The sequence below is a fragment of the Talpa europaea genome (assembly GCF_964194135.1).
Source record: "Talpa europaea genome assembly, chromosome: 3".
In the NCBI taxonomy this organism is placed as follows: domain Eukaryota; kingdom Metazoa; phylum Chordata; class Mammalia; order Eulipotyphla; family Talpidae; genus Talpa; species Talpa europaea.
Genome location: NC_140069.1, coordinates 11,608,414 through 11,634,476, shown reverse-complemented (window position 1 = coordinate 11,634,476; position 26,063 = coordinate 11,608,414). Strand labels below are relative to the sequence as shown.

The 26,063-nt window shown below is 42.9% G+C and overlaps 1 protein-coding gene across 1 annotated transcript in view; it reads left to right on the top strand.

Moving 5' to 3' along the window:
• Positions 1 to 24,755, top strand: part of FER1L6 (fer-1 like family member 6) — a gene marked incomplete at both ends in the record, with an annotated part of 94,892 nt that extends 70,137 nt beyond the window's left edge. Inside the window, 14 exons of the mRNA XM_084229753.1 lie at positions 1,627 to 1,666; positions 3,241 to 3,356; positions 4,303 to 4,434; positions 5,319 to 5,444; positions 6,928 to 7,055; positions 10,756 to 10,926; positions 11,659 to 11,819; positions 13,647 to 13,789; positions 15,875 to 15,963; positions 16,402 to 16,500; positions 16,978 to 17,219; positions 18,429 to 18,592; positions 22,763 to 22,863; positions 24,572 to 24,755. Of these exons, the coding sequence (XP_084085879.1) occupies positions 1,627 to 1,666; positions 3,241 to 3,356; positions 4,303 to 4,434; positions 5,319 to 5,444; positions 6,928 to 7,055; positions 10,756 to 10,926; positions 11,659 to 11,819; positions 13,647 to 13,789; positions 15,875 to 15,963; positions 16,402 to 16,500; positions 16,978 to 17,219; positions 18,429 to 18,592; positions 22,763 to 22,863; positions 24,572 to 24,755 (1,896 nt within the window). The remainder of the gene's footprint in view (positions 1 to 1,626; positions 1,667 to 3,240; positions 3,357 to 4,302; positions 4,435 to 5,318; positions 5,445 to 6,927; positions 7,056 to 10,755; positions 10,927 to 11,658; positions 11,820 to 13,646; positions 13,790 to 15,874; positions 15,964 to 16,401; positions 16,501 to 16,977; positions 17,220 to 18,428; positions 18,593 to 22,762; positions 22,864 to 24,571) is intronic.
• Positions 24,756 to 26,063: the final 1,308 nt, after the last annotated feature.

Sequence of the window (26,063 nt, the reverse complement as noted above, 5' to 3'; positions counted from 1 at the left end):
TGGTTGTTCATTTTTGTACAGTATTTGATTTCTCCCCTCATGTGTAGTCCCTGTAAATCTCCCACCACCACATCCCCCGTGATCCATCACCAGGGCCCTGTGCTCTTCCCACCCCTGTTTGGATCCTTCTCTCTCCCCTTCCCCTGCTGTGTACTTCAGATCCAGAGTTTGCCTGCAAGTTTTTTTTTATTTTAACATTTATCATTTAAAAAACATTTTTAGACAATATTTGTTTCCTTCCACCCCCTTAGGTTGAGTCCCCATAGAATTTCCTTCCCCCTGTGCACCATCACCTCAGTCCCCTGTGTTCCTCCCTCTGATCCCTCTCCATCCTCCTCCCCTGCAGGATGTCTCTGGTGTATAATTGTCTGTTTTTGCTTTGTTGTGTTTTGTCCTGTTATTATTATTTTTTACACTGATGTCTTATTTGGTTCCCCTATATTCCTGCTGTATATGAAACCATCCGATATTTTTCTTTTTCCTTCTGGCTTATTTCACTGAGCATAATCCATTCTAGCTCCATCCACGTTGCTGCGAATTTGCCTGCAAGTTTTATCTTTTTTTTTTTTTTTACCCTTTGGTGGTTCCCCTATATTCCTCCTATAAGGGAAACCATCCTATGTTTTTCCTTTTCCTTCTGACTTGTTTTACTGAGCCTGATCCCTTCCAGCTACATCTGTGTTGCTGAGAATAGCATGAGTTTATCCTTTTTGATTGCTGAGTAGTATTCCATTGTGTGTATTGGCCACATCTTCTAGCTCTGAGGTGGTCAGCAAGGGAGGAGGAGGGAAGGGGTGACTCGGGCGGGAGGAGCACAAGGGGCAGTGGGGGTGGATCACAGGTGGAGGAGGGAGAGCTACAGGGATGACACCCGAGGGGCGAAAACAAATACTGCTAAAAAAATTGAACAATAATGTAAGAAAAGAAATAAATTTTTTAAAAGACAAGATTAAAAAAGCTGGAAAACGAGTGGGGCATGGGTCTGGGGATTTCAACAAAAGCGCAGTGGTCAGATGTGCTACGACTTCTCATTCCCAAGTGCAGAAAGAAAGCAACAGTAATCAGATGTTGTCATCATATTTATTGGAGAAAACATTTTCTGATTCTTTAGTTTGGAAAGGCTATGGCTTCTTCCTCTAGGATTCTCCGTGAATATTGATATATGATTAAATAAACCAGCCAATCAAGTGGTGGTCCCTCCTTTTGCTGCAGTGCTCAGCCTCCCCCCTCTCTCTCCTAGCCTCCCCAATCCTTGGGCCAATGACCAGCGTGGCAACAGGTAGAACATAGTGCAGGCTGGGGTGATTCCCCAGGGGATGGTGAGACAGCCACTGTCTCAGGGCCGAGAGGAGCCTGCGCCTCGTGGACAAGGACGTCCATAGCTCGGGGCACTTGGATGTGTGGGCACCTCTTCTCTAAGGCAGGGCGTTTTCCTGAATTTACCCACATTGTTACATCAAGGCTTCATTCAGGAGCTACCTGGGGACTGTGTGTGTTGTTTCTTTAAGTGGCATCTCTGGGAATGCAGAGGGCTGAGATAATCAAATTAGAACTGGTAGCCGTCAGGGTTGATTCATAAATGAGGTGTGTCAGTGTCAATAATCTTGCCTCCCTCTTTTTGAAAAGGAAAAGGAGAGCAATCCCAAGGAGAAAAAGGACAAAACAGGTAAGGAGCCATTCTGGGGACATGTGAACATAGAACTGGGCCATTTGAGGGAGGAGATTATAAAATGGAAGCCATGGGACGTGTGTTAGAGCTCAACTGCCTCTTTTTCCAAGTAAGAGAACAGGCTCGGGAAGATGACAGCACATTGAAAAGGTCAGGGAGCTGACTTGAGCTGCACTGGGACCAATCCCATGTCTTCTGAATCCAGTTCAATGCTGTAATCGACCCCTGGCTCATGCCCCTACATTGACAGTCTTAATGTGGAAATAGCAGAGTAAAAATAGGAGCGAGCTGGGGTGACAAGCCCCAGAGAGTTTAATAAACCTTAATAAAGGTGACCTGGGTTTAGGATCTAAAACTCTTTACAAGGGTTGGATAGATCTGGTTTAGCAGAAATGCAAATGAAGGAGACCTGGGACTTGAAATGACCACAGACTCAATTCAAGACAAGGGTAGATCTTAGCCTAAAACAGCAGCCGCAACAAGCAGTCGGTGCTGTATCAGTGATATTGCTAGAAACCAAGAAACCAGAGTCAGGGCCAGTTCCTCAGACCACTCCCAATTAGCATATTTAATTCTCAGGCCAACTATGGGACATAAGCAGCAACAGCTTCATTTTGCAGATGGTGAAACAGAGGTCCAAAGAGGTTGAGTAACTTGCCCAAGTTTATACAGACAGAAAATAGCTAAGAGGTGGTCTCAGATGTTTTTTTCCAGAGCCTGTTCCTAAGAAATTATCGCATCATCTTGCTAACTATGTAGGAGACTTTGTGTAAGACCCTTAACATGTTTGAGCCTTGGGTTGTTGAACTAGTTGAAGTAGATGAATCGCAAACAGATCTGAAAAAGAATGTAACAAAAAGCTTTGGAGTCGATCCTTCCTGGTTTGACTATTGCTAGGCGGGTGATAGGGTAACTTACTTGCCTGATCTGTGCCTATTTTAATGAATTCTCATCCATTCCAGGACAGGCAAGAGCATTGCTTGGTTCCCAGGGGATTGGCTCATGTTGCCATTGGCTCATGTGAGTGGCCTCTCCTGTGGTCATGAAGAAGCTCCTGTTGCTTGTGTCCTGGCGTTGGCCTTAGAATTAAATATGCTAATTGGGAGTGGTCTGAGGAACTGGCCCTGACTCTGGTTTTTCTATTCCTGTCAGACTGTAGGGCTGTGAATTATTTTTTATTTTTTGTAAAGATTTATTTATTTATGCATACAAGAGCTGGGGTACAGGCCAGAGATGTGGGGGGTGAGAAGATTCACCCGAGACAGAGTGAGGAACAGAACAGGCAGACTGACTGAAATATACTGCTGAGGGGAGCAGCAGGTGAGACAGGAGAGGTCTGCCTTGCCATGTGGGTTGCTCTCTGGCCGGCTGGGGATCGAACTTGTGCTGCAGAGGCTGCAGATTGCTCCTTAGTGCAGAACTTAACCCCTTGCACCACCAGGGAGGCCCTGTAAATTATTTTTTAAAGAAGGGGCATTACATGCCAGCGCAAAGGGAAGAGAGGCTTGCCTTTGTTTCTTCTGATCTCAACAACCATAAGTCGTCTAACAATTTCCACTAAATACCCACAGAGAAGAAATCAGATGATGTCGCGATAAACATAGATGATGGCCCAAAGAAGAGGAAAGACAAACTGCTCAAGAAGAAAGAGAAAGAAGATGAAATCCCAGACCTGGCTGTCCTGCAGGTGCGTGGACGCTGCCACCTCAGCCATGGGTGGGTGGGAAATCCAGAGGGGGCTCTGTTGGTTGCTCCAGCAACCCTAGCAAAGCCGTTGTTTGAACTCACTTCATTCACATCGTAATGAGTGATGCCTAGAAATAAACTTTAACTAGCACGCAAGACAATACAACAGAGCTTGTTGGTTTCCCATTTTCTATGTGCTCACACTGAGAAGGGGCATAACCATTGCTTAGCCGGGATCCAGCCAGGTAATTTACAGTGTCCGAGTTCCTCTTGGTTTAACTTGATGTCATCATGCAGATGCACACACTCAGAATGGCAGACTTTCAAGTGGGTTCTGTCACACCAGTCTTAACATTAGCCAGAAGCTATTAGCTGAAGGCATATTTATGGATATGAAAACTGAGAGTGTGGAAATTATGTATCAAGATAAGCAATTTGGGTAAGTAATTTCGATAGGAAACTTGAGGAAGTAATTTAATTATATTTCCAAACCTGAAACTCAATTTGATTTTATATTTCCTAAGTGTATTTATAATTTCCACTTGGAAAACTCATGTGCCTGTGCATTATAAGAAAAAAATATTCCACCAGTTTATATATATTGAGAATTAAATGTTTTTTGAGCATTCATTGATTGAAACTTCCTTAAAATGACATCAGTTTGCTACAAAAAGATTGGTTGTATTTAAATTTATATGATATGTACTTTAAAATGTTGGTTTAGTTGGGCTTCTTGAAATGTAAAGGTTTATCAAAAAGGTTTTAAAAGTTTCAGAGTGGTACTTATTTTTCGGAATGTACTCATATTCCTCTTTTGATAAAGATAAATTAATAGTGGCCTCAGATCAAAGTTGGTTTTGGAGAAACTTGGCCTTTGTCATTTAATCCATTCCTTCCTTCCTCTAAGCATACCTAACATGCCTCCACACATACCCTTCTCCCTAAAGATGTATGATGGTGAACTCGAGAGTGAATTCAACAATTTTGAAGACTGGGTGAAAACCTTTGAACTCTTCAGAGGAAAGTCTACAGAAGATGACCATGGCTTTGATGGGGATCGTGTCATAGGAAAGTTTAAGGTAAGTTCCAAAGTTAACCCCTTGATTTGAATCCCCTCTTCATAAATAGCAAATACAACTCAAGTCGGCTAATGGAGCTGTGGTGTGGGATTTGTGTAAGGAAAATCCTGTCTTTCAATGGGATCCTCTTTAGGATTCTCCAAGACCAAAGCCCTGTCTTACAAGATACTTGCTTTGTGGCCAGTGAAGTGAGTTGGAACTCAGTCTAGTGGGCTCTAAGGAGGCCAAGTCAATTCCTGAAAAGGTCACTGAATTTTACTTTGCTCTTTTCACACCTGACCTACCATATGTTTACAAATCTACCAGCTGGATAACGAGAGCAGTCAAACAATGCAAACCCTTCACCTGGCAGACTCTGCCTCAGGATCACAAGGCAGTAGCTGGCCCTGACCATGAACCCACTACATTCTGGATCCTTTCTGTGCAGTGTTGTGTGTTGGAAATGACGTGGGCATTGCAGTTTGCCAAGATGCATTTAAATCCTCATTAACACACTAACTAACTCATGATTTTGAACTGTCCCCTCCCACCCCCCTCTTGGTTACAGAATCTGGAAGCAAGAGTGTTACAGTCAGGATCGAATTGACAGTGGGAGAAATTACTAGCTCAGTATCCCCTGAAAAAGGCACTTAGCATCCATCTGACACTGCCCAGGGTCCTCACATAAAAGCACTGGGAGGAGGGGGTTACTGAGTGATGTGCCATGAAGAAACTGAGATTCAAGAGCTTCCATGAACTGCCAAAACAGCCAGAGGGCAAGAGGAGCGTCCTCTGTCCCCTCTGCCCCATCCTGCAGGCTCTGCTGCTCTTCCCAGCACCCACCCCCAGGCCGTTGGTGGGGCTATGGCCATCTTATTTCAGTGGGTCACACATTGTGGTTCCAGGGCTCCTTCTGCATCTATAAAAGCCCAGAGGATTCCAGCATTGAAGACAGCGGGCCGCTGAGGATCCAGCAAGGGATTCCCCCGAACCACCCCATCAAAGTCCTGATCAGGGTGTACATTGTCGCGGTGAGCCATCCTCTTTACTATTCTTTACTATGAGTTCTTGGATATTTCTAGTAATGATGATTATGTGTGATTTACTTTTCTCACTCTAAGATTTAATTAATTAGCTAAAGAAGTTAATGAGAAATCTTTCATTTAATAAAGCAAAAAATGTGAAAAATATTACTTACAAGTTTGCATAATATCTCCCTACCTCTGCAATTCCATCCCCAGAAATAACTCACTTTTCTTACATATATGCAAACACATCTACATCTGTTTACACTTGTCTACAACTAAACCTAGATATTTATTTTGTGGAATCCTGCATGACATATTGAGCTACAATTTTTTCTAACTTTGTAATAAACCATGGATATTTCTCCCAGGCAGTATGATAGACTTTCCTCTTCTTTTTGCCCTCATTCTTTTTAGTAGCCACCTAGTGTTCTCGTGAATCAACATATAGTATCGCTCCATCCCCTTCACTCATTCAACAGATATTAAGAAGACCCAGTTCTAGGTCCTGGAGTTAAAATAGTAAACAAGACAATATTCACTTGCTCTTGTGGAGATTACGTAGTATTTGAGGTGATGTGGGGATTCAGAAGATATAAAAAGAAACAAAGATAAATATGATAAATGTGATGAATGTGGCTGAAAAATAACAGGTGAATTTCAGAAAAGGCTGCCATGTAGAGAATTAAAATTGGTTGGTGTGATGAAAGTAAATGGGGAAGGAACTGTTTGGATTGAGTTTTTTCCTATGTAATTGCCATATAGATTGTTCATAAATTTTAGTTATTAAGCAGTATCCTTCAATATCCTTGAATACAGCTATGTGTGCATGCCATTCTATCAGTGAGATAGTCCTAAAAATGGGGGTTTCTTACTCAGCTCTCATTCCTGCAGAGTTTTACCATCTTTCCAGTGTTTTCCCTTAAGTGCTCCATCCTGGCTTCTCCTTAGAAGTCTTTGTGATGACATAAGGCCCAGACTTCCTTCTGAGAAACAGACCATCACTCAATAGGCCAGTAAAAAATACAAGACTGGAGGGTCGTAGATTCAAAGCCCTTTAGTTCTGGGAGGGGCCTTCAGGTCCACCCCCGGATTTTAGAGCTGGAATTCAGAGGGCTGACATGATTTGCTCAAGTTCACACAACTTGTTTGAAACAGACTTAGTCGTCACATTCTGCCTTCTGCCTCCTGCGTCAGCATGTTCTTCCTGCCTTCCATGGACGAGACAGCTCCAGAAGGTTGAGCTTGGGCAAAACTGATAACTTTCTTTTAACAGCCAAATGGAAAGGCTAATGCAGTGGTTCTTAACCTTATCTGCACACTAGACTCATCAAGGGAACTTCTCAAAATCCCAAGCCCAGGGCCAGTTCAAACAGAATATCTGGGGATGGGACTCAGGCATCACTTTCTTTTAAATATCCCAGGCATCCCAGTGGCCAGCCAGTGTCAAGAACCACTGGACCAAAGGGATCCTCTTTCTCCTTCCCAGGCATTTAATCTTAGCCCAGCTGATCCGGATGGCAAAGCAGATCCCTACATTGTGGTCAGACTTGGCAACACAGAGATCAAAGACCGGGACAAATACATCCCCAAACAACTGAACCCAGTGTTTGGAAGGTCAGTGGCCATCTGGACTACCTGCCTTTGCACCTATGTATTTTTGTGTGTTTATGTGTGCCTGAATGAATGGTGGCAGGGATTTGAATGCTGACTTCTGCTCAGGATAGCAACCAAACACATCTATGCTCAGGAAAGAGGTCTGAACTCTTTCCTTGGCCCTTCAGGGATTTGGTGGTCCATGGGGGTCTTCACACCCATGGTTTTCTAGTAATGATTTTCCTAGATCTTAAATCTAAGAAGCAAGTGCCCTGAATGGTCATCAGATTCCGCCTCCTGCCTTTGAAGAGAGGGATTGCCTTTTCACAAGGAAAATCAGGGCCCAGAGAGGTTTAGAAACTTATTCAAGTTCACTCAGTTTGTACGTAAAGGAGAAGGGACTTTTGGCCCCTTCCAACAGGTTCTTTCTATCATATCATTTGCAGTTCATATCATATGCAGTTCATTTGAGGTGACCCCCTGGGTCAGAAACTTGAACTACATCCCTCTGTTCTGTTTTGTTTTCCTTTAAGTGTTTTAAAACCCATTGTATTTGTGTATGCGCCGGTAAACTAGGCATTTTCTGGTTCTCAGCCACCTATCAGTCTCATTTATATTCTAACAGGCTCTTTTACACCCTTGTGTTTGAAGTGTGTTTTTGTCTAACACACGTATGTTCCCTGCTTGAGCCTGTGTACCTGACCGCCATCAACTTTGGAGTTGAGTAGACTCGAGTTTCATTCTGTCACCTACAAGCTGTGTGACTTTATGCAGATAACTCAACCTCTCTGATCCTAGCTGTGAGCAAAAATAGTGACACTCGATTCTCACACACCATTAGAAGATTTTTTGTAGTGTATCACACTGTCTACACTAGCACATAGTAGGTACTCAAAATGTATTAGCTTCTTTCCTTTCCTCCCTGATTATAATTTTAGAAAGGGATACATGTTACATATCTCTAATTTCTGTTTTTCTTCAGTAACTTGGAGCATGAGATGAAATCTCCATCAGCCTCATTTAAATTCATGTACATGGTTTGTGGCTGCTTTGGGCCCTCTGATATTTGACCATTGCTGGCCTTTTTCATTTTATTGTTACCAAGGAAATGAGGCAATAAATGATCATGTATGGACAGATGAATGAGAATGATTAAAATGACAGTGTTAGGGAAACTTACCCTTGCTTGCCAAATTCTGAGATGATTTTTATCCCAATCTTCCATTTATGTAGGTAACATTTCTTTTGGCTGGGTCCTTTTCAGTCACTTTTTATAAGCTGCTCCTACCACACTGCCATGAGTTGGAATGGTTTTATTACCCTCCCTTTATGACTGTGATAAACAAAAGAGAAGGATGGAATATTACCTCCTGCTGCTGGCACTACAGAGGTTCTGCCAGCGGCCTCCCCACCCTGCCTATGTGGATGCCTTGTTGGATGTGTGTTTCATTGTTGCTCAGGGACAGAAGTTGCTGGTTCAGTCGTGCAGTGTTCCTACAGGGAGAACAGAGGGCTCTTGTGCATGACCTGGCTTCAGGGGAATCTGACTTTGCCAACTCAGGAATGAGAATGTTATAGGAGGACGCCCAGGGGGTTTGCCTGCTGGCATGAATTGATGTTTATGTGTTTAATTGATCTTTATGTGTCTCTCATCTCCCCCACTAGAATGTAAGTGCCATTTGAGCAGGGATTTGGTCTGATCTACTCAAGGCTACATATTCAGCACCTTGGACAGGGCCTGGCACAGAGCAGATGATCCTTAAGTGTCCACTGAATGAGTGAATGAGTGAATGAGTGAATGAACAAACTTCTGGTCAGTTATCAATTAGATTTAATGGGACCCTGTCACTCTGCAACATCCCAAGGAGGTGCATGTGCATGCCTACAGACTTTGGCCGTTCCTCATTTTCTTAATAATCAGAGTACTTGGAACACAGTAGATGTGTAATAAACATTAAATGAAGACACAGAATAATGGATGAAGAAACAGTGGGACATCTTGGCTCTGAAACTTAAAGATATTGAAACTTTCAACAAGACTGTTTTTATCTACCCCTTGATGCATTATCTTATCTCAAATCACCACTAGCTCTAGAAATAGCATCTCATTAGCACACAAGTTGCTATAAGCCTCTTTTGGCCCTGGGTGACTGGAAGTCCAACCAGTGGGGGCTAGTTTGGGTAGTTCTTTTAATAACAGCTCTAGTGAAAATTCAGGAGAGGTTAGTCTATGAAAATACAGCTTGGAGAAATGGACCAAGGCAACTGAATTCTCTGTCATGTTTGCCAAGTAGGGTTACATACTTAATAGTAAGTCCTTTCTCGGTGGCTGGTGGTGATTTTGTGAGACATCTCCAGCATATCAATTAGTTTGAAATCCAAACACTGGAGTCAAAGGGAAGTAATGCCATGTCTTCATATTGGAGACAGAGACACTCATTTCTTCCCTGCACAGCCCATCCCTGGTCTTGCCTTGTCAGTGACTGTCATTGAATCTGCTGAGCATCTCTATTACATTCTCTCTGGAAAGGCTTAATTGGCTCTGAGCTGGCCTGGGATCACAGTCCTGTCACACTAGAGAGTGAGATTCAGGGTTAAATGGATCTGACCAGGAGGAGAGCAGCCCAGACAGGCCCGTGGACATGCTGGGAAATAGGGGACCTCTAACCTCCCTCCCTCCCCACCTCCTTTCAGTCCCTTACTCCCAGGACAGCCAGAGTCAGGAACAGCTAGGGAAACATTGGTGTGTCCTTGATTTTGTTTTCAGAGAGACATTTTTCTAAAATGAAGGTTTCATTCAAAAATTAATTCTGAAGTATCTTCTCTAAAGCGTGGATGGAATTGTCACAGAAATTCAACAGCATTGCTGTTCCTTTCGGCACCTTGCATAGCTGTGGTATTGTGGAAAAGCATGGAACTAGGAGTCAGGCAACTGTCATTTATCCCAGGTCAGCCTGATTAATGATCCTGGGCAAGTCCCTTGTATTCTCTGGATTTTGATGACCTTATCTATAAAATGAAGGCATCAGGAAGTGGTGATTCCTGAGATCCTTTACAGTTCAAGGACACATTTATTAAGTGTCTACTCTCTGCAGGGAAAGGCAAGTTCCAACAACACAGATGAAAAAGGCAGGTCTCTGTTCTCAAAGGACTCAGAATCTTGTAGAGACAGCCCTTCAGTCTTGCAATTTGGTGTTTTTATGATTTCTTCAATTCTCACTTAAATACCCAGCTTAAATTCCCTGATGAATCAACATTGGGAGGGAAAGGTTTTGATAATTTGGGGTACGAGTTGAGTGCCTGGAAGTAAATTGTAAACTTTATATAGTTAAAATCACAATCCCCACTTTTACCTAAGGATACTGAGAGGGGTGAAATAACTTTGCTTAAATTTTACAATCAGGAAGTTGCTGATTCAAAATCCAAAATAGAAATCAGTCCTGTTTGAGACCAGAACTCAAGGATTTCCTGCCAGCAGGCTGTCGCCCTAGTTGAAGACGCTAAGACATGACCCATGAGAAGAGGTGCTTACTGGCAGCTGGCAATTGACAAATGAGTTGGAACTTGATTGGACATCAGTGAAAAATGAAACCCAATAACTATCGCCTGGATGACAGTGTTTAGTGAGTTCAGATGACCCATAGGCTAGCTCAAAGTGAAGCAGGGAAAAGTTACCTGTGTCACCAACTGTTAACTCCAAAAGCCTCTCCTTGTACGGCAGGTCATTTGAGATCCAGGCCACATTCCCAAAGGAGTCCCTGCTCTCTGTCCTCATCTACGACCATGACCTGATCGGGACAGACGACCTCATCGGCGAGACCAGGATCGACCTGGAGAACCGTTTCTATAGCAAGCACCGCGCCACCTGCGGCTTGCAGAGCCAGTATGAGATGTGAGTCCTTCCGCCTGGCGGTGCTGATGGTATCCTCAGACTGTGGCCTCCGTGGCGCCTGCTCGGGAAGGCTGGCCAAGACTCGGCCTTAACCTCTCAAATAGGCTCCTATCAGCAGGACTGGCTGGGGGTAGTTGGGGCTGGGACGCAGCACTGACTTAGAACTCCGGGCGGTGGCCCTTCAGTAGTTGCAAGCTGAACTGTATGGATGTGAATGTGGATTGTGTGTGTTCGCTTGGGTGGCAGACTTCCTGAGGGGGAATGATGCTAGAAGAAAAGTAAAAGCTGATGTAACACAAGTGCCAGTATCCCAGTTAACTATAACTAGTGCTTATCACAGACCAACTGTTTTACATGAAGAGTCTCATTCAATTCCTTCCTGTTCAGGGAGGTGGGAGAGTGGACCCAACTTTTACTCTTTTCAAATACCTTGAATTCTGCTTCATTTAAAAGCATGTACCACCAACTTTATTTTTTCAAGTATGTTGTATCTGATATCTTAAGAAAATAGAAACCGCTTATAAATATCAACTAGAAAAGTATAAAAACATTCATTAGATTTCCATGGTATAATTTTAGAAATATTTTTCCTGAATATAAAGACTATTCACTGAAGAAAAATTAGAAATAAAGGAAGTACAAAATGATACTCAAATTATTCAAATTAAAATTTCAGTGGGGACCTCACTGAGGGTCAGGTGTCACCCTCTTTGTTTTTCCACCAACTTCCAGAGAAGGCTACAACGCCTGGAGAGACACTTCCAAACCCACTGAAATCCTGACCAAGCTCTGCAAAGACAACAGGCTGGATGGACCCTACTTTTATCCTGGGAAAATACAGATAGGAAACCAAGTCTTTTCTGGAAAAACAGTCTTCACTGAAGAAGACACTGGTAATTCCCACAATTCACCCTATGGACATTGCTCTTCCAGTGAAAATCCTGCTTCTGGGGGCAGTGGTGGCTGGAACAATAATGAGTGCTTACTGTGGAACATGTGGAAAAGTGGAGAGGATGCTGGAAATCACTCATAATCCCAAAATTCAGAGATACACACATGCATGCTGGTCTCTTTCCTTACAGTCTGTGTGTGTGTTCAATATATCACACTTTCACAGAATTATAACTTCTCATATACATTTTTATACCCAACTTTTCTATTCCAGTAGATTATGATAGTTCTCCTTTATTCTTTGAAATGATCATTGTTAACATTGCTTTTTATGGCTGAGCATTTATTTACATCGTGCCCTATTTTGAGTGATAGTTAATGCTCCTGGGAGCTTCCTTATATGTATTTTTGTACATTTCTGCAATTTCTACAGTATACATCAGTGAAGTAGAATTGTTGTATGAGAAGGTAGGCGACAGCATTAAAATGGTCACTATGTAAAGCATGTAATTAGATGTATCCCCAAATTACCCCCAAATTTTACATCAACCATTCTCCTATTTCAACCTCAAGAAGTAGATTTTTCCTTAAGAACTTCATGAAACATACCAGGAAGAGCTGAGAAACTCTACTAAGTTTAGGGTGAAAAAAATACCACCTACAGTTTAATAATGCAGAATAATTTTCACACTGTCACCCCTGTTCATTTGAATCTTAAAAGTCGCCTTCTTGTGGTACCTCTGATGCCCATAGCCCAATTAGGCCCTGGGGCAGGTTTTGACATTACTGTGTCAATCCCTCTGCTTTCACACAAAGATTTATTTTTATCTGGCCTTTTGTCTTTTTGTCCCTAAGGATGCAGTTATTGACACTTTGATGGTGTATTAATGGTATACTGAACAATGTCTGTTGTGAAAAATATTTTTTCACAATATACCCTCTCAAACCAATTTAATTCCTTGGTTAGTATTCTACACTTTATGATTAAACAATTACCTTTTTTGTCCATCAAAAATCTGAAATTATGGCATCAAGATCAGTTCTTAACTGATTCAGCTTTATGACAAGATTTAGCGCATTGATGACTTGTTTGTCCATATTAACTTTTAGTGATTATAATTATTGCTGTTTAAGATTTCTTCTGGGGCCTTTTTCTTAAACCAAGTTCAATATTCTAATGTCAAACTTGGCCCTTGTAAACTTAGTCAAAAAGATTTGGTTTTTTTCCAACTATTTTGTTAGTAGTGTTTCTGCCAGTGTCTCCATTGTGAATTACTTTCTTTCTTGACACGACAGATCACAGAACCTTTCTTGTGAGCAGGTATGGGTAGGAAGGAGACCCCAAGCAATAATGAGAAAAAATAAAGGACACCCATGAACATGGAGTGTGCCCGTTTCACCAACACGATTGAGGTCACGCACATACCTCAAATTCCCTCACATTGCAGTTATCAAACAGCTTTAAATCTCCAGGAAACCTCCCTCACAGTACCTTGAAGCCTAGCTTATGATTCATAGCTCCTGGAAAAACCTGGCTCAAGGGGTGAAGGAGTCCCATACTCCATGACCCTGGCTACTCTCTGCTTCTTCTTGTCAACCCATCTCATTTGCCACTCTTGAAACTTCCATCTCTCTCCCCTTCTCACCACCTTACTCAGCATCATTCCATCTTCTCTGTCCTTCTCCTCTTTTGCTGTCTTTTCTCTCTCCCTGTGCCTCGATACATGTAAATGAACCTTCAAGGAAAGGTATAAATTGCACATGACAGCACATCACTGACCCCTCACAGGAACACACATCTCACACGTCTCTGTTTTTCTCTCATGCAGATGAGGTGGTGGAGTCTTATGACCACTTGGCCCTCAAAGTTTTACACTCCTGGGAGGATATCACAGAGGTTGGATGTAGGCTGGTTCCTGAGCACATAGAAACTCGGCCACTGTACCACAAAAATAAACCAGGAATGGAGCAGGTAGTGCAAGCTGGTTCTGCCCCCACTGGGGTGTTCATCCCCCAAGGACTGTGACCTTCCCCTAAAAGTTAATCTCGTGTATCCTAGTGTGATTCTCCACCAGGGACAATATCAATCCCCTTCCCAGGACCTTCAGCAATATCTGGACATATTTTTGATGGTCACAAGTGGGTGGGTGCTGCTGGCATCTAGTGGGTAGAAGTCAGAGATGCTACAAACACCCTGTACTGCCTAGAGCAACAGAGAATTATTGAGTTGCCAACATAAAAGCTGAGAATCCTGCCCTGAGTTGGCGTTGGACTTAGTGCTTTTTCCTTTTGTGACTTGAGTTATCAGACTCTTTTGGAAGAATCCTGAGAAACTCCAGCACCTCTCTGATATGCCTAAGACCTTGTCCTAAATCTCAGTCACTATGTAGTCCTCTGCTTTTCCCCAAGAAGCAACACGTGGTTACTTGTCCTGAGGAACATGTAAGAAGAAGCTATATTGGAAAAATAACTAGAGATATGTGTTTGGAGTTAAAAGGGAAGAGAAGATAAACTTTCCAAAGAGCCTTCTATGTACTAGGCTCTTTGCACAAATGATCTCAACAAGTTAGGATGACCATAGAATTGTTGACCTGAACTGTAATCATTTTGAAAATGAACAGTCACTTTTAACAATTAAGCTGGTACAGGGGTCTCATGTCAAGATTTTCCTAGAAAAAAAATAGGTGTATGGCTTACCTCTTAGGCTGTGTACAGATTCATGCTGAACTTAATTCGATCCCCAGTTTTGAGATGAGGTAAATTTCAGGGAGTTTGAGTAACTCATTGACAGTTATTCAGCCTGTAAGTAGGACAGCTGGGATTTAGCCCAAGCATTTGATCCCTAACCCAAGTCTGTCCATATTTTCAAGCTGAATCCTGCCCCAACCCTGAACTCACTCAATGTGTAACGTGGGCAAAGCACTTGAGCTGTGTTATAAAGGGACAAGGACACCTGCCTTGCTACCCCAGCAGGGTCGGGGTGCAGACCTGGTGAGAGCATATCTCAAAAGGGTAAACCCTATCAGATACAGAAGCTTATGGTTGTTTTTTAAAGTTACTACTAGGTGTTCCAAATCTTCTGGTTTCTGTTATCTCATTTTGCCTGTGCCTGTGACTTTTTGATTGAAAGTGATTGTTAATGCATCTTTAGAGCACATCTGTAATCTTCCATTGAATTGGTCCTGCTCTTCCCCAAAGCCAATTGTGTTTATGTTGTCCCTTCCCCTGGCAAATTTCTTTTCTAGTGAAATCTCATCCATCATCCAAATCTTGCATATCTTCCTTGCCCCAGTAGAAGCCTGCTTCTTTCACGTAACATCTCCCCTGCCCTGATCACTCACCTTCTTTCCTGAGCTGGTGGGGTGCTTAGAATGTATCCAACCGAGCCAAACTTAGACTCCATTCCACCTTCTCCCCACACAGGCTCTTAAACCCCTCACACAGGGTAAAGTCTGATGTGTGGAGCCCAAGGCGGTAGACGAGAAGGCTGCTTCTGCCACTGATTAGTCACAGAACTTCAGAAAGTTTATGTGACTTCTCTAAGCTTTAGTTTCTTTGCGTATAACACCAAAATATGGCTGAAGCGAGCACCGCTAGAGATGATGAATGTTAAAGTACATTGGAAACAATGAAGCACGATCCTTCTGACAGATCGAATTATCATCTCCCTGATCCTTCCAAGTTTGTAGAAAGAGCAGGGTTCCTGGAGTGAACAGATAAGGCATGAATCTGCTCCATGTTGATGATGTAAGCTTGGGCAAGATACTTTTTTATCTTCCTAATAGGAGTGGTGACACCCACCCAGCAGGGATACAGAAAGAGTTAATGAGCTAATGCTTGGACCACACACAGTTTGCTCACCCATCCTCTGCTCTTAATTTATGTTCTAACAAACTTGTAATAAAAATTAAGTTCTGTCTTTGTCAACAAATATGTACATTTATCAAACTGTACCTAATACCCATTTTTCGTTAGGGGCTCTTTTGAATCTATGAATGGTCACATACCTGGGTGCAGCCCCTTCCCCTAAAGTGAAATGTGGTCTTCTCTTAATCAGGGCCGCTTGCAAATGTGGGTAGACATGTTCCCCACAGACATGCCTCAGCCTGGACCTCCTGTTGACATTTCACCAAGGAAACCCAAAGGGTAAGTCAACTGCAGCCGCACCTTCAGGGGAAGAGATGATAGGAGCAGACTAAAAGGTCATGACATTTGATCTAGCATCTGATCTACTAAGTAGTCAATTGGCCCTGGATAATCATGCTTCACATTCTACCTGGTAGTTACAGAGGGGGTGTGGGGTGATGGCAGTAGTGCTAATCATTGAATTGGTGGCCCCTTGTTTTGTAGTAGAGGCTTCTGAGCTTCAACATTCTGAACAATATTGGTCAATGGAAGGAGTATCTACCCACAGGAATTTGGTAACTCTAAGGTTCCAGCAGGGAAACTTGGTTCCAATACCCAAAGTGTTCCAATACCCAAAGTATTTTTTAACTTGGAAATGTTGAGGAAGCTCAAAGTGATCACACAGACATGAGCTGACTCTGCTTTCAAAGTCAATAATGTTGCCTTCCTTTATCTTAGGTATGAATTGAGAGTGACCATCTGGAACACTGAAGATGTCATTTTAGAGGATGAGAATTTCTTCACAGGACAAAAGTCAAGTGATATTTACGTTAAAGGGTAAGGTCATCAACAAACCCCATCCCCCCTTTTCTTCCCCTCATCTCTTTAACCCCTAGCTAAACCCATGCCTTCTCGACAATATTCCCACTTTCCACAAGAAGAGTCCATCTTACTCTGTCAGATAATGCCACCCTCTTGGTCAAGTGTCTTATTCAGTTACTCTGCTGAGAGTTATTATCTGATAAAACTATTTCTATGAGAAAATCTTATTATACAGACCTCTCTTTCAGTTAAATATCTACACTTTTGGAGTGACATTCAAAAGTATCTTTACCCCACAGCACGTAAAGAGATGTGGTACTGTTGATGAAAGATTACTTGTTAAGAACAGGGCTAGACTAATACAAAAGCTTCAATTTAGACCTTTCCTTTGGCTAGTCTACTGTGACCACATTGGAACCAGAAATCCCTCTTGATTAACCGAAGTCTGAATAAGGTGCTCTGAGTATTTAACTCCTTTTCATCTTCATTCAGGTGGATAAAGGGCTTGGAAGATGACAAGCAGGAGACAGACGTGCATTACAACTCACTGACGGGGGAGGGGAACTTCAACTGGCGCTTCCTGTTTCCATTTCAGTATCTCCCAGCTGAGAAGCAAATGGTCATCACCAAGCGGGAGAACATCTTCTCCTTAGAGAAGATGGAGTGTAAGACGCCAGCTGTGTTGGTCCTCCAGGTTTGGGACTTTGAAAGGCTGTCCTCAGATGACTTTCTGGGTAAGTCAGTGGTTTCATCAAGTTTGTATTGTGAGGGATTTTGTCCCAGTTTTTGGAGCACTTGGTCTGATTTTGTGATAAAGATATAAATTTCAAGGCTATTTATGGTGCCAAAAATTAGAAAGCATTCCAAATACCCATTAATAAATAGGGTATTGGTTGAATAACTATGATGCATCCACAGGGCGGAAGACACATGTTCAAACAGATTTAATCTTTGCTCTACCACTAAGATGTGGTTAAATTTTGGGCCAATGACAGGCCCCCTCTGAGCCTCAGTTTTCCTCGGTTGTAAAATAAGGATCATAATATTTTATACCTCAGAGGGTGCTGGGAGCTGTAAATGGAATAATAAATTTTAAAACTAAGCACAGTGCCTCATACACAGTAATCACTCAATAAATGATGATCTTGCTGTCATTAAGAATATTAGAATAATTAGCTAAAAATTTGATGCATTATGTAGAGAAAACAAACTTCATAAAATATTTGTTTAGCTACACATATTGCATATGAAGAGAAATAGACTGACATAAGGCTAAGAACTAATTTGAAAAGTGGCCAACTTTTAGGAGCTAAAGGAAAAATTTTCTTTTTTGCTTATGTGTGTGCTCTAAATGATCAAAAATAACAAATGGGACTTCTGTTAGTAAAGAGAGAGCTCTAATACTCTAATGGTGTTATGTTATCGAGATTTCAATAATCATTAATTGAAAACACATGGTTAAACACCCCCACTCAGCTTTGCTGTCTGAAAAGAGGCCGAGACTGTGTTAGTCACCACTTCTCTGAGCTAATGCAGTAGCTACAAGACTAAATAGCTACAAAGACTAAGACATAGTCCCTGGCCTGAGGAGGTCAGTGGACTTAGAGTGGAAGGTGGGGCCGGGGAGGAAGTCCCGTAGTCTGATCTACCCCACCGGCAGAAAGACTCAGGATGGGCAAGTGGTTCAGACTCAAGGAGCAAAGATGCCCAGGTGCAGTGACCTCCGAAACTGAGGCTTGAAAGTGACATGGTAGCTCTGTCTGTCTCATGCTCACTGCCACATCATAGAGCTTGGGGGCACCAATACCTCGCACACACTAGTGATCCAACGTGGTGCCAGTGGAGTGACTAGTGAGGAAATGAACAAATGAATGAATGGGTGAATATGGAGGGTGACTGATTTTAAAAGCCCTTCAGCAACTGTAACTGGCATCTCGTCACAGGCACCCTGGAAATGAACCTCAACCATTTCCCCAGAGCAGCCAAGTCTGCCAAAGACTGCGATATCAACAAATTTGAAAATGCAACAGAAGAGAACAAGATTTCCATATTCCAGCAGAAGCGTGTGCGAGGCTGGTGGCCTTTTGCTAAAAGCAAAGAACTCACAGTAAGTGACAGCTGTGGGAGATGGTGGGGTCAGGCAGGGGACATCATGCTCTCTGAGTCACCCTGTGAACGTCAAGTCAAGTACTTGGGGCGACATGGAGCCCTGTATGGCGAAGGTTCTAATGAGAAGTGAGAGTTTTGAAAAATGTATACACGTGTTACACCTCCCATATTTCAGCACATTTGATTAATTGCCATCTCTCTTAGGGTGGTTTTCTATCCTTTTGGCTTGAACTTATGCCCCAGCTTTAATTTGTTTTCTAACATTTCTCGAAGTGATGCATGAAGTCCTGATGAATGCACAATTTCAGGATAACCTCTTCATCCCTTCACCCTCAAACATAAGACTTGATTAAAAAAGTGATGCTTCCTTATATAGCCCCCTGGAGGGGGCGCTAGAGGGAGAGCAAGTATCCCTTTCCCTGTGTAGACTTGGTCTCTCTGTGTGTGTGTGTGTGTGTGTGTGTGTGTGTGTGAGAGAGAGAGAGAGAGAGAGAGAGAGAGAGAGAGACAGAGACAGAGACAGAGACAGAGACAGAGACTGAGACAGAGACATGTTGGTAGGAATTCTCCTAAATATGTAGAGGAGAACTTCTTCTGCCCTGTCAGCCTCCTCTGACTCCTCTGTAAGGGGCTGGGGGTGACTTAGGTGGTCACTGAAGTTCAGAAAAGAGGCTTGAGACTGTGTTGGTGGCCACTTCTCTGCTGCTCTCCCTCGGGGCTGCATTTTCTTCCCTAGGCCCCTGGTGCCCAGGGCTGGTCCTCATCTGGAATCCCACCTGTTACGGAGCTGAGCAGATATGGCCCATCCCACAGGTGGTCTCAAGATAAACAACTGTGCCCCAAACAAGAGGACTCAAAAGTGCAGCTTGGACCCCTTGTCCACCCACAATGCATCTCGAACTTAGGGTGACCAGCTACGTTAGCTCATTGATGTCATCTGGCGTAAAAATGAGCTTCTGGTATCCTGTTGACAGGAGGCTGATTTGCAACTTGGAGTCAGGCACCCGCGGAAGTTAAGCCCCTACCTTCCCACAAAACGGGGAGAGAGAGTGCTGTGTCCCCAGTGCTTGCATTTAGAGATGGCTCCACGGTCTTTGCACAAGCCACCTCTGGATGGTCACGTGAAAAGCCCTGTCTAGTATCGAGAAGGATTTCCATACATGGCAAAGAGAAGAGGTGAACAGCGACAAGTTTCCTATAGCTGCTGCCCTATGAAAAGGCATTGACCTTTTGGGAGAATGTGTCTGACTTGCCCCGTTGTTTCTCATGACGTTGCTTCTTGCGTTCTCTCCCCACTGTGTTTCCTGTGAAGAGGAAGCTCACTGCAACCGCTTCCTCAGGCTCGGATTTTTCAACAGGAATATTTAATAAGTGACACGTGTTAAATCATGTTGGGAGGCGCGTGCCTCAGTTGCCTCACTGTTCATGGTCTCCCTGTCAACAAGGCCTCCCTGCTGCAAAGGTGCATTTTCCCCTGCACGGTTAGCAAGTAGCCAGCGGGTGTGGCACTTAGCTCTGGGGAAATCTCCTGTCTGGACCCAGCCTCCACCACGCCGCGATCTGGGTTAATTTACTCATTTCTTTGATGTTGCAGAATGATTTTTCTAAACTTCTTTCCTATTGCTTCTTGGCCCCCACCCCCACCATCCATAGCGATCAAATGTACTTAGTGTACATTTGTCAACCTTTTATCTGTTGCTGTTATCTCCGTTTATCCATCTACCTGTTGTTATTCTTTCTCCATCTATTAGTTGACATTCATGTGAAGAAGAGCTTTCTCTCATAATCTTCTCCATTAGCTACCAAAATTTAACATCAAGAATTGGTGTGAGTTATCTCTTAATATATGAGGTTTTTTTCCCCCTTGCTTATTTTTTCCTAGTCCCACTACGGGCTGTTGAATTTAAAAATACTTCTTTCTAGCGCTGTTCACTGAAAGCACCTAGAAGTAAAATCATCCGGTAACAAAAAAGCCCCCTAGCACTGGATCCTGGTTTCTAAATAACAATTCTTACTGGAAGAAACCAGTTATTTTGGGAGAAATGTCTGATTACAGGTGTAGGGCAGATGAAACACTGGATGAGTTTGGGGCATCACATGTAAAAAAAGGACAATGTCAACATCCAAAAGAGTGACAGCTGTGCTTTGTGCATGAAGCTTTTTCTGTGTTTTGAACTTATTTCCTTAAATTACCTACCCACAAAGGGAATCCCTAAGTCCAGAGTATGACTATGTAAGCTAATGCCCACATTCATATACAATGCCACATACATGTACATATGCATGTATACATGTGTAGATGTATATACATATATGTGTGTGCTTCTCTTTCTAAAGGATTTTTCCAACATGCAATCCCACCTTTTTTTTTTTAAAGATTTATTTATTTATGCATACAAGAGCTGGGGTGAAGGCCAGAGGTGTGGGGAAGTGAGAGGATTCACCATAGACAGAGTGGGGAACAGAACAGGCAGACTGACTGAAATACACTGCTGAAAGGAGCAGCGGGCAAGACAGGAGAGGTCTGCCTCACCATGTGGGTAGCTCCCTGGCCGGCCAGGGATCAAACTCATGCTGCAGAGGCTGCAGATTGCTTCATAGTGTAGTGCTTAACCCTTTGAGCCACCAGGGAAGCCCACAATCCCACCTTTAATGTATGAGACTGTCCCATCTCATACCAGTGAGAGTTGTGCTTTTATTGTCTACAAGTACATCTACAATAATTTTTGCTGAAGATGATTGTTCTCTGACCAATCACATCTCAGCCTCCCCTGACATCCACTCTCTGGGCTCAGTGAGGTTGCAGTCCATAAATAACGTATGTGTTACAACAGGCCTATACTTTGCCAAGACCTTTACTTATCCTCTTCCACCCATAGATGTCATAAGGTTAATAAACAGTCTTCAAATTGTCCATTTTTTTCTAACTCTGATTTAAAATTATATTTGGAGACTGTTATTAATTAGCTTAAGACCTCTACTTGGTGCTTGGTTGAATAACAATGATAATTGAAATAAGACACAGAACCCTCTGTGCAGAGAGATACAGAATGAGGAGGGCGCTTATCAGAATGTCAGTAAGCATCTTCCCTAGTTGTGGCTGTCACACCAGAAAAAGCTTTGCAATTACTCAGGCAGGCCAGTGGAGCAGGGCCAAGGCTCTGTACGATATGAGCTAGTAACTCCTGTGCCTGGGGAAAATCAATTCCATATTCCCTGCCTTTCTTTCTTTGCATCTCTTTCCTGTGGGTCTCCTCTGGGTGGTTTTCTGTATAGGCAGAGTATTCATTATTTCCCATTAAATTATGTGTTTCCATCCATGAAATGGTGTTGAAGGTAACAACTATCATTTTTAAGAACTTGATGTTTACCAGGCACTAGGCTGAGCACCATATATGTGTTATTTCATTTATTTTTCAAAGAAAACCTATAGATACATGCTATTAACATTGCCAGGAGAGTGGGGCTGTCCTGGCATATAACTTATCCCAGATCATGCAGCCAGAGCCTGGTTTCAGATGCAGACCTGTCTGCACCAAATCCTGTTCATTTAACTCTTAAGCTATATTGAGCCATAATATTCCTTGATGACCCAGTAACTTGGGCACAGTGCTCTGAAGAAGTACATGACTCACATTTTTCAAACCAAGAGACTATCAAGGGAACAGAAGAGAGGGGTACTAGAACAAAAGGATAGAATTCTGGAACAGTTAGTAGGGACCTCAAAAAATGACAGGTGACAAAAAGCCATTTGGCAGCTATGGGCCACACTCACCAATTCCCTCTCGAGAGTCTGACAGAGAAGAAATAACTCCAGTCACTCGTTCTCTTTCTAGTTGTTATTAATTTTTTTTAGTGAACATTGTTTCTTCAGATATTAAGTGATTCCAAGACAAATGGTGCCTGAGCCTGAGTAGATGATGTGTCTCTACACATGCGCAGAGCCCTCTCCTTGCACAAAACTCAACACTAACATCGTTTCAGGGCTTTCATTGTTACAAATAATTTCTCCCTGGACTGAAAAGTCCACATTAATTTCTCAAAGTCAAACAGCAGGATGGTCAAAATACTTCCTGGAGTTCTCCCACCTGATTACACTTCTTCTGGAAGTTGACAATACCTCAGCAGGTCTTTGTGCCTGGAAACCACAAGTCTCGTCTTTGTGCAGGGTAAGGTTGAAGCTGAATTTCACCTCGTTACCGCAGAAGAAGCTGAAAGAAATCCCGTTGGAAAAGCCCGGAAGGAGCCAGAACCCCTGGCCAAGCCCAAGTGAGTGGAGCCAGGGCTGGGAGTGCCAGAAATGGGGGAGGCCCTTTGCAGCCCCAGACCCCAGGACAAAGGTGTTTTTCTAGAGTCCCACTGGGAGAACTCAGAAAGGAGGAGCCAAGCTGGTAGTCTGTCCACCTATGTGGGTTTTGTTTCTACAGTGGAAGCATTCTAAAATATTATAGGATGTTTTGCAAATGTAGAGTCTGCGATTCTGTGAAACTGCCCCATAAACATTTCTAGAAAAATTTATTTTTCCTACTCATTTTTCACATGAATATGAATTTCACATGATTCTTTTCAAGTCATTTAATCATTAATACAAGGTAGTCTTGGGCCTCCTGCTGGTGCAGGGGTTAAAGTCTCAGTGCTGTCAGCTCCTGTAGCACTGCACAAGTTCAATCCCCAGCCAGGGAGCTGACCCACACAGCAAAAGTCTTGCTTTGTTGCCATAGTTGTCAAAATTAGGATTTTTTTAATGGCTGTGGAATATTTTGTAGATAGAATGACCATTAAGTGCCTTGGTTGCCATCCCATAATTGGATATTGAATGTCCTTCTACCTTTTGTCCATTAATATAACATGATAAAAAAAATTGTTTTCCCTTTAATTACTTTAAACTGCCAGAAGTAGAATTACTAGAAAGATTATTCAATTTAATCCATGGTACATTAAATTAAAAACTAAATACCTGTGGATATAAAGTATGTGTACAAAATACTCTTCCATATTTTATTTTTCCTCCCTGAACCTCAAGCCTCTGGAGGTGAGCAGTCCCCTCTCTGCACCCACATTTCATCTATCCCAGTGTTAGGAACATAAAAGGCGTCTAGTTGCTCATTAATTGAAATTATTTATTGAGCTCCTACAATGTGAACCTACTAAAAAAATTCAAAGACACAGAAGAAATGTAAGAAATGAGCCCTGGGCCTCCCCAGTGGCGCAGCGGGTGAGCGCTGGGTTGCGAAGCTGCCCGCAGCCTCTGCAGCGCCGGTTCAATCCCAGCTGCTCCCGGGCCACTGGAGGAGGGTCCCACATGGCGCGCAGACCTCTCCTGCCACCCGCTGCTCCCCTCAGCAGTGTACTTCGGTCCTTCTGCCTGCTCTGCTCCCTGCTCTGGCTCTGGTGAATTCTCTCACCCTCCCATGCTTCTGACTGTACCCAGTGCATGTATAAACAAACAAGCAAACAAATAAATAAATAAATAAATAAATAAAACATGCCTCAAAAAAAAAAAAAAAGAAAGAAATGAGCCCTGTCTTCCAAGAGCTTTAATCTATCTAGGGAGAACACCCAGACTTAACAAAGTAGGGTACAGAAGACACGTGCATTGGATTCAGAAAAGTGCTAAGTAGAGTGAGAGTTGAGGAGTGAGAGAGAAATTGGGCATGGAAGGGTCGTCATGGACTGGGCCGGGGCAGACCTTGGGGAAACGGTACTGAGGGGGTCAGGGCTGGGCAGCCAGACCTGTGTTTGGGTTGTAACTAAGCACTTGCCCCCCAATGAACACAACCTTTACAACAATGCAAGAGTCTTTACAGACCAAAGTGCAGATTGCTCCTGCTTTAAGGCTAGAGGGTCTCCTCCTATTCTCAGTTCTTTCTCAGTGGATCCCCAGAAAACAGGAATCAGAAATATTTCCTGCAGTCTTGAGAATCCAGTGTGTTGTCAACCAGGCCCCTTCCCTGACCTTCTTTTGCTTCCCTCTCAGCCGCCCAAATACCTCCTTCTCCTGGTTCGTGAGCCCCTTCAAGTGCCTGTACCACCTCATCTGGAAGAATTATAAGAAGTACATCATCATTGCTTTCATTCTACTCATCCTCACTGTCTTCCTGGTCCTCTTCATCTATACCTTGCCAGGAGCCCTCAGCCGAAAGATCGTTGGCAGCTCTTAGAGGATCCTGGAGGGCCAGGAGGTCCCCTTTTCCTAGTCTTCTCCACCTCATCATCTGCAAACAGCGAAGAGTGTGTGCTGGAGGCCAAATGGGGATGCCTGAGGGCCCAAGAACTAGTGTCTCTTTTTGGATAGATCAACTCTTTTTGGAGGACATGAAAAAGGAAAAGGAGCTTCCCTCCCTATCCAACACCGCCACCACCTTTCAAACCAATAAGCCTTAAGTGGTGTTTGCACCCACAGGCAGCACGAGATAAGGACTTGTCTCAGCGTACTCACTGTGAACGGCAGGTTGACTTCGGTGTTCTCTTTACATGACTGGTTTTATTCTGAAGAATTTCATTCTGGGTCTGAGATTATATAGAAAGTACTTTCTTTTAAATAAAATTTTTACAGCAAGTAAACTGAAAACATTTTAGCAATTTACTAGATAGTTAACTTGTCCCACTTAGCTTAACCTTGTTTGATCCTTACGGTTTAGATAACAAATTTACATATTTGGGATGTGAAAATGCCTTGGAAAAAATTTCATATTAATCATCTAAAACACTTTGTTATTTTGTTTGGGAATTGTTGAAATTCCCATCGCTAGCAGAGATGTTGCTCTTTTCCCACTGAAGTCAACACTTGCAGAACATGTTCAGTTGTAGTCTTAATGAGTTCTGGAGAAATCCATTTGGATTTATACTAATGGCAATTTCTACTTGAGAACTTTGTAAATATGAAATGTAACTATGTAATTGTTGTATAGGGTGTGGGGAGGCAAAGCTCCATGGGCCAGTAGAAATTCTCTTTAGCCAGATATGTAGAACCCACCAATGTGAGTTCCCACAGACAATGGCACCATGGCCAAGATTGCCCCAGCATTCCTGAGCACTTAGTGTTGCCACCACAGGTGGTAGCTTCCATCATGAATCACAAGCACAAACTAAGTTTCCAAACAGTCTTAGAAACAACATCCTATGCACGTGTCAAATGAAGTCACTCTTTGTTGAAAGTAACCTACCATTCTTCAAAATAACATAGTCCAGGCCTGCTACCCACCCTAAGTCAGGCAAGGGATGTTAAGGTCTGGTATTCTCAGTTCCAACAGGAACAATGGAATTGGGAGATTTGACTTCAGTTCTAATGCAGATGTTTTAACCTCATGGACAAATAAATATGGCAGCTTTCTTGTTTCGATTATCAGACTACTCAGTAGCATTGGGAGGCTGAATTGTGGTTCCCCTCTTGGCAACAGAAGTACCAGCACTACTGTTTTCTTTGGGTAGCCTTGTACATATGTCACTTCTGAAATGAAGGCTGTTTA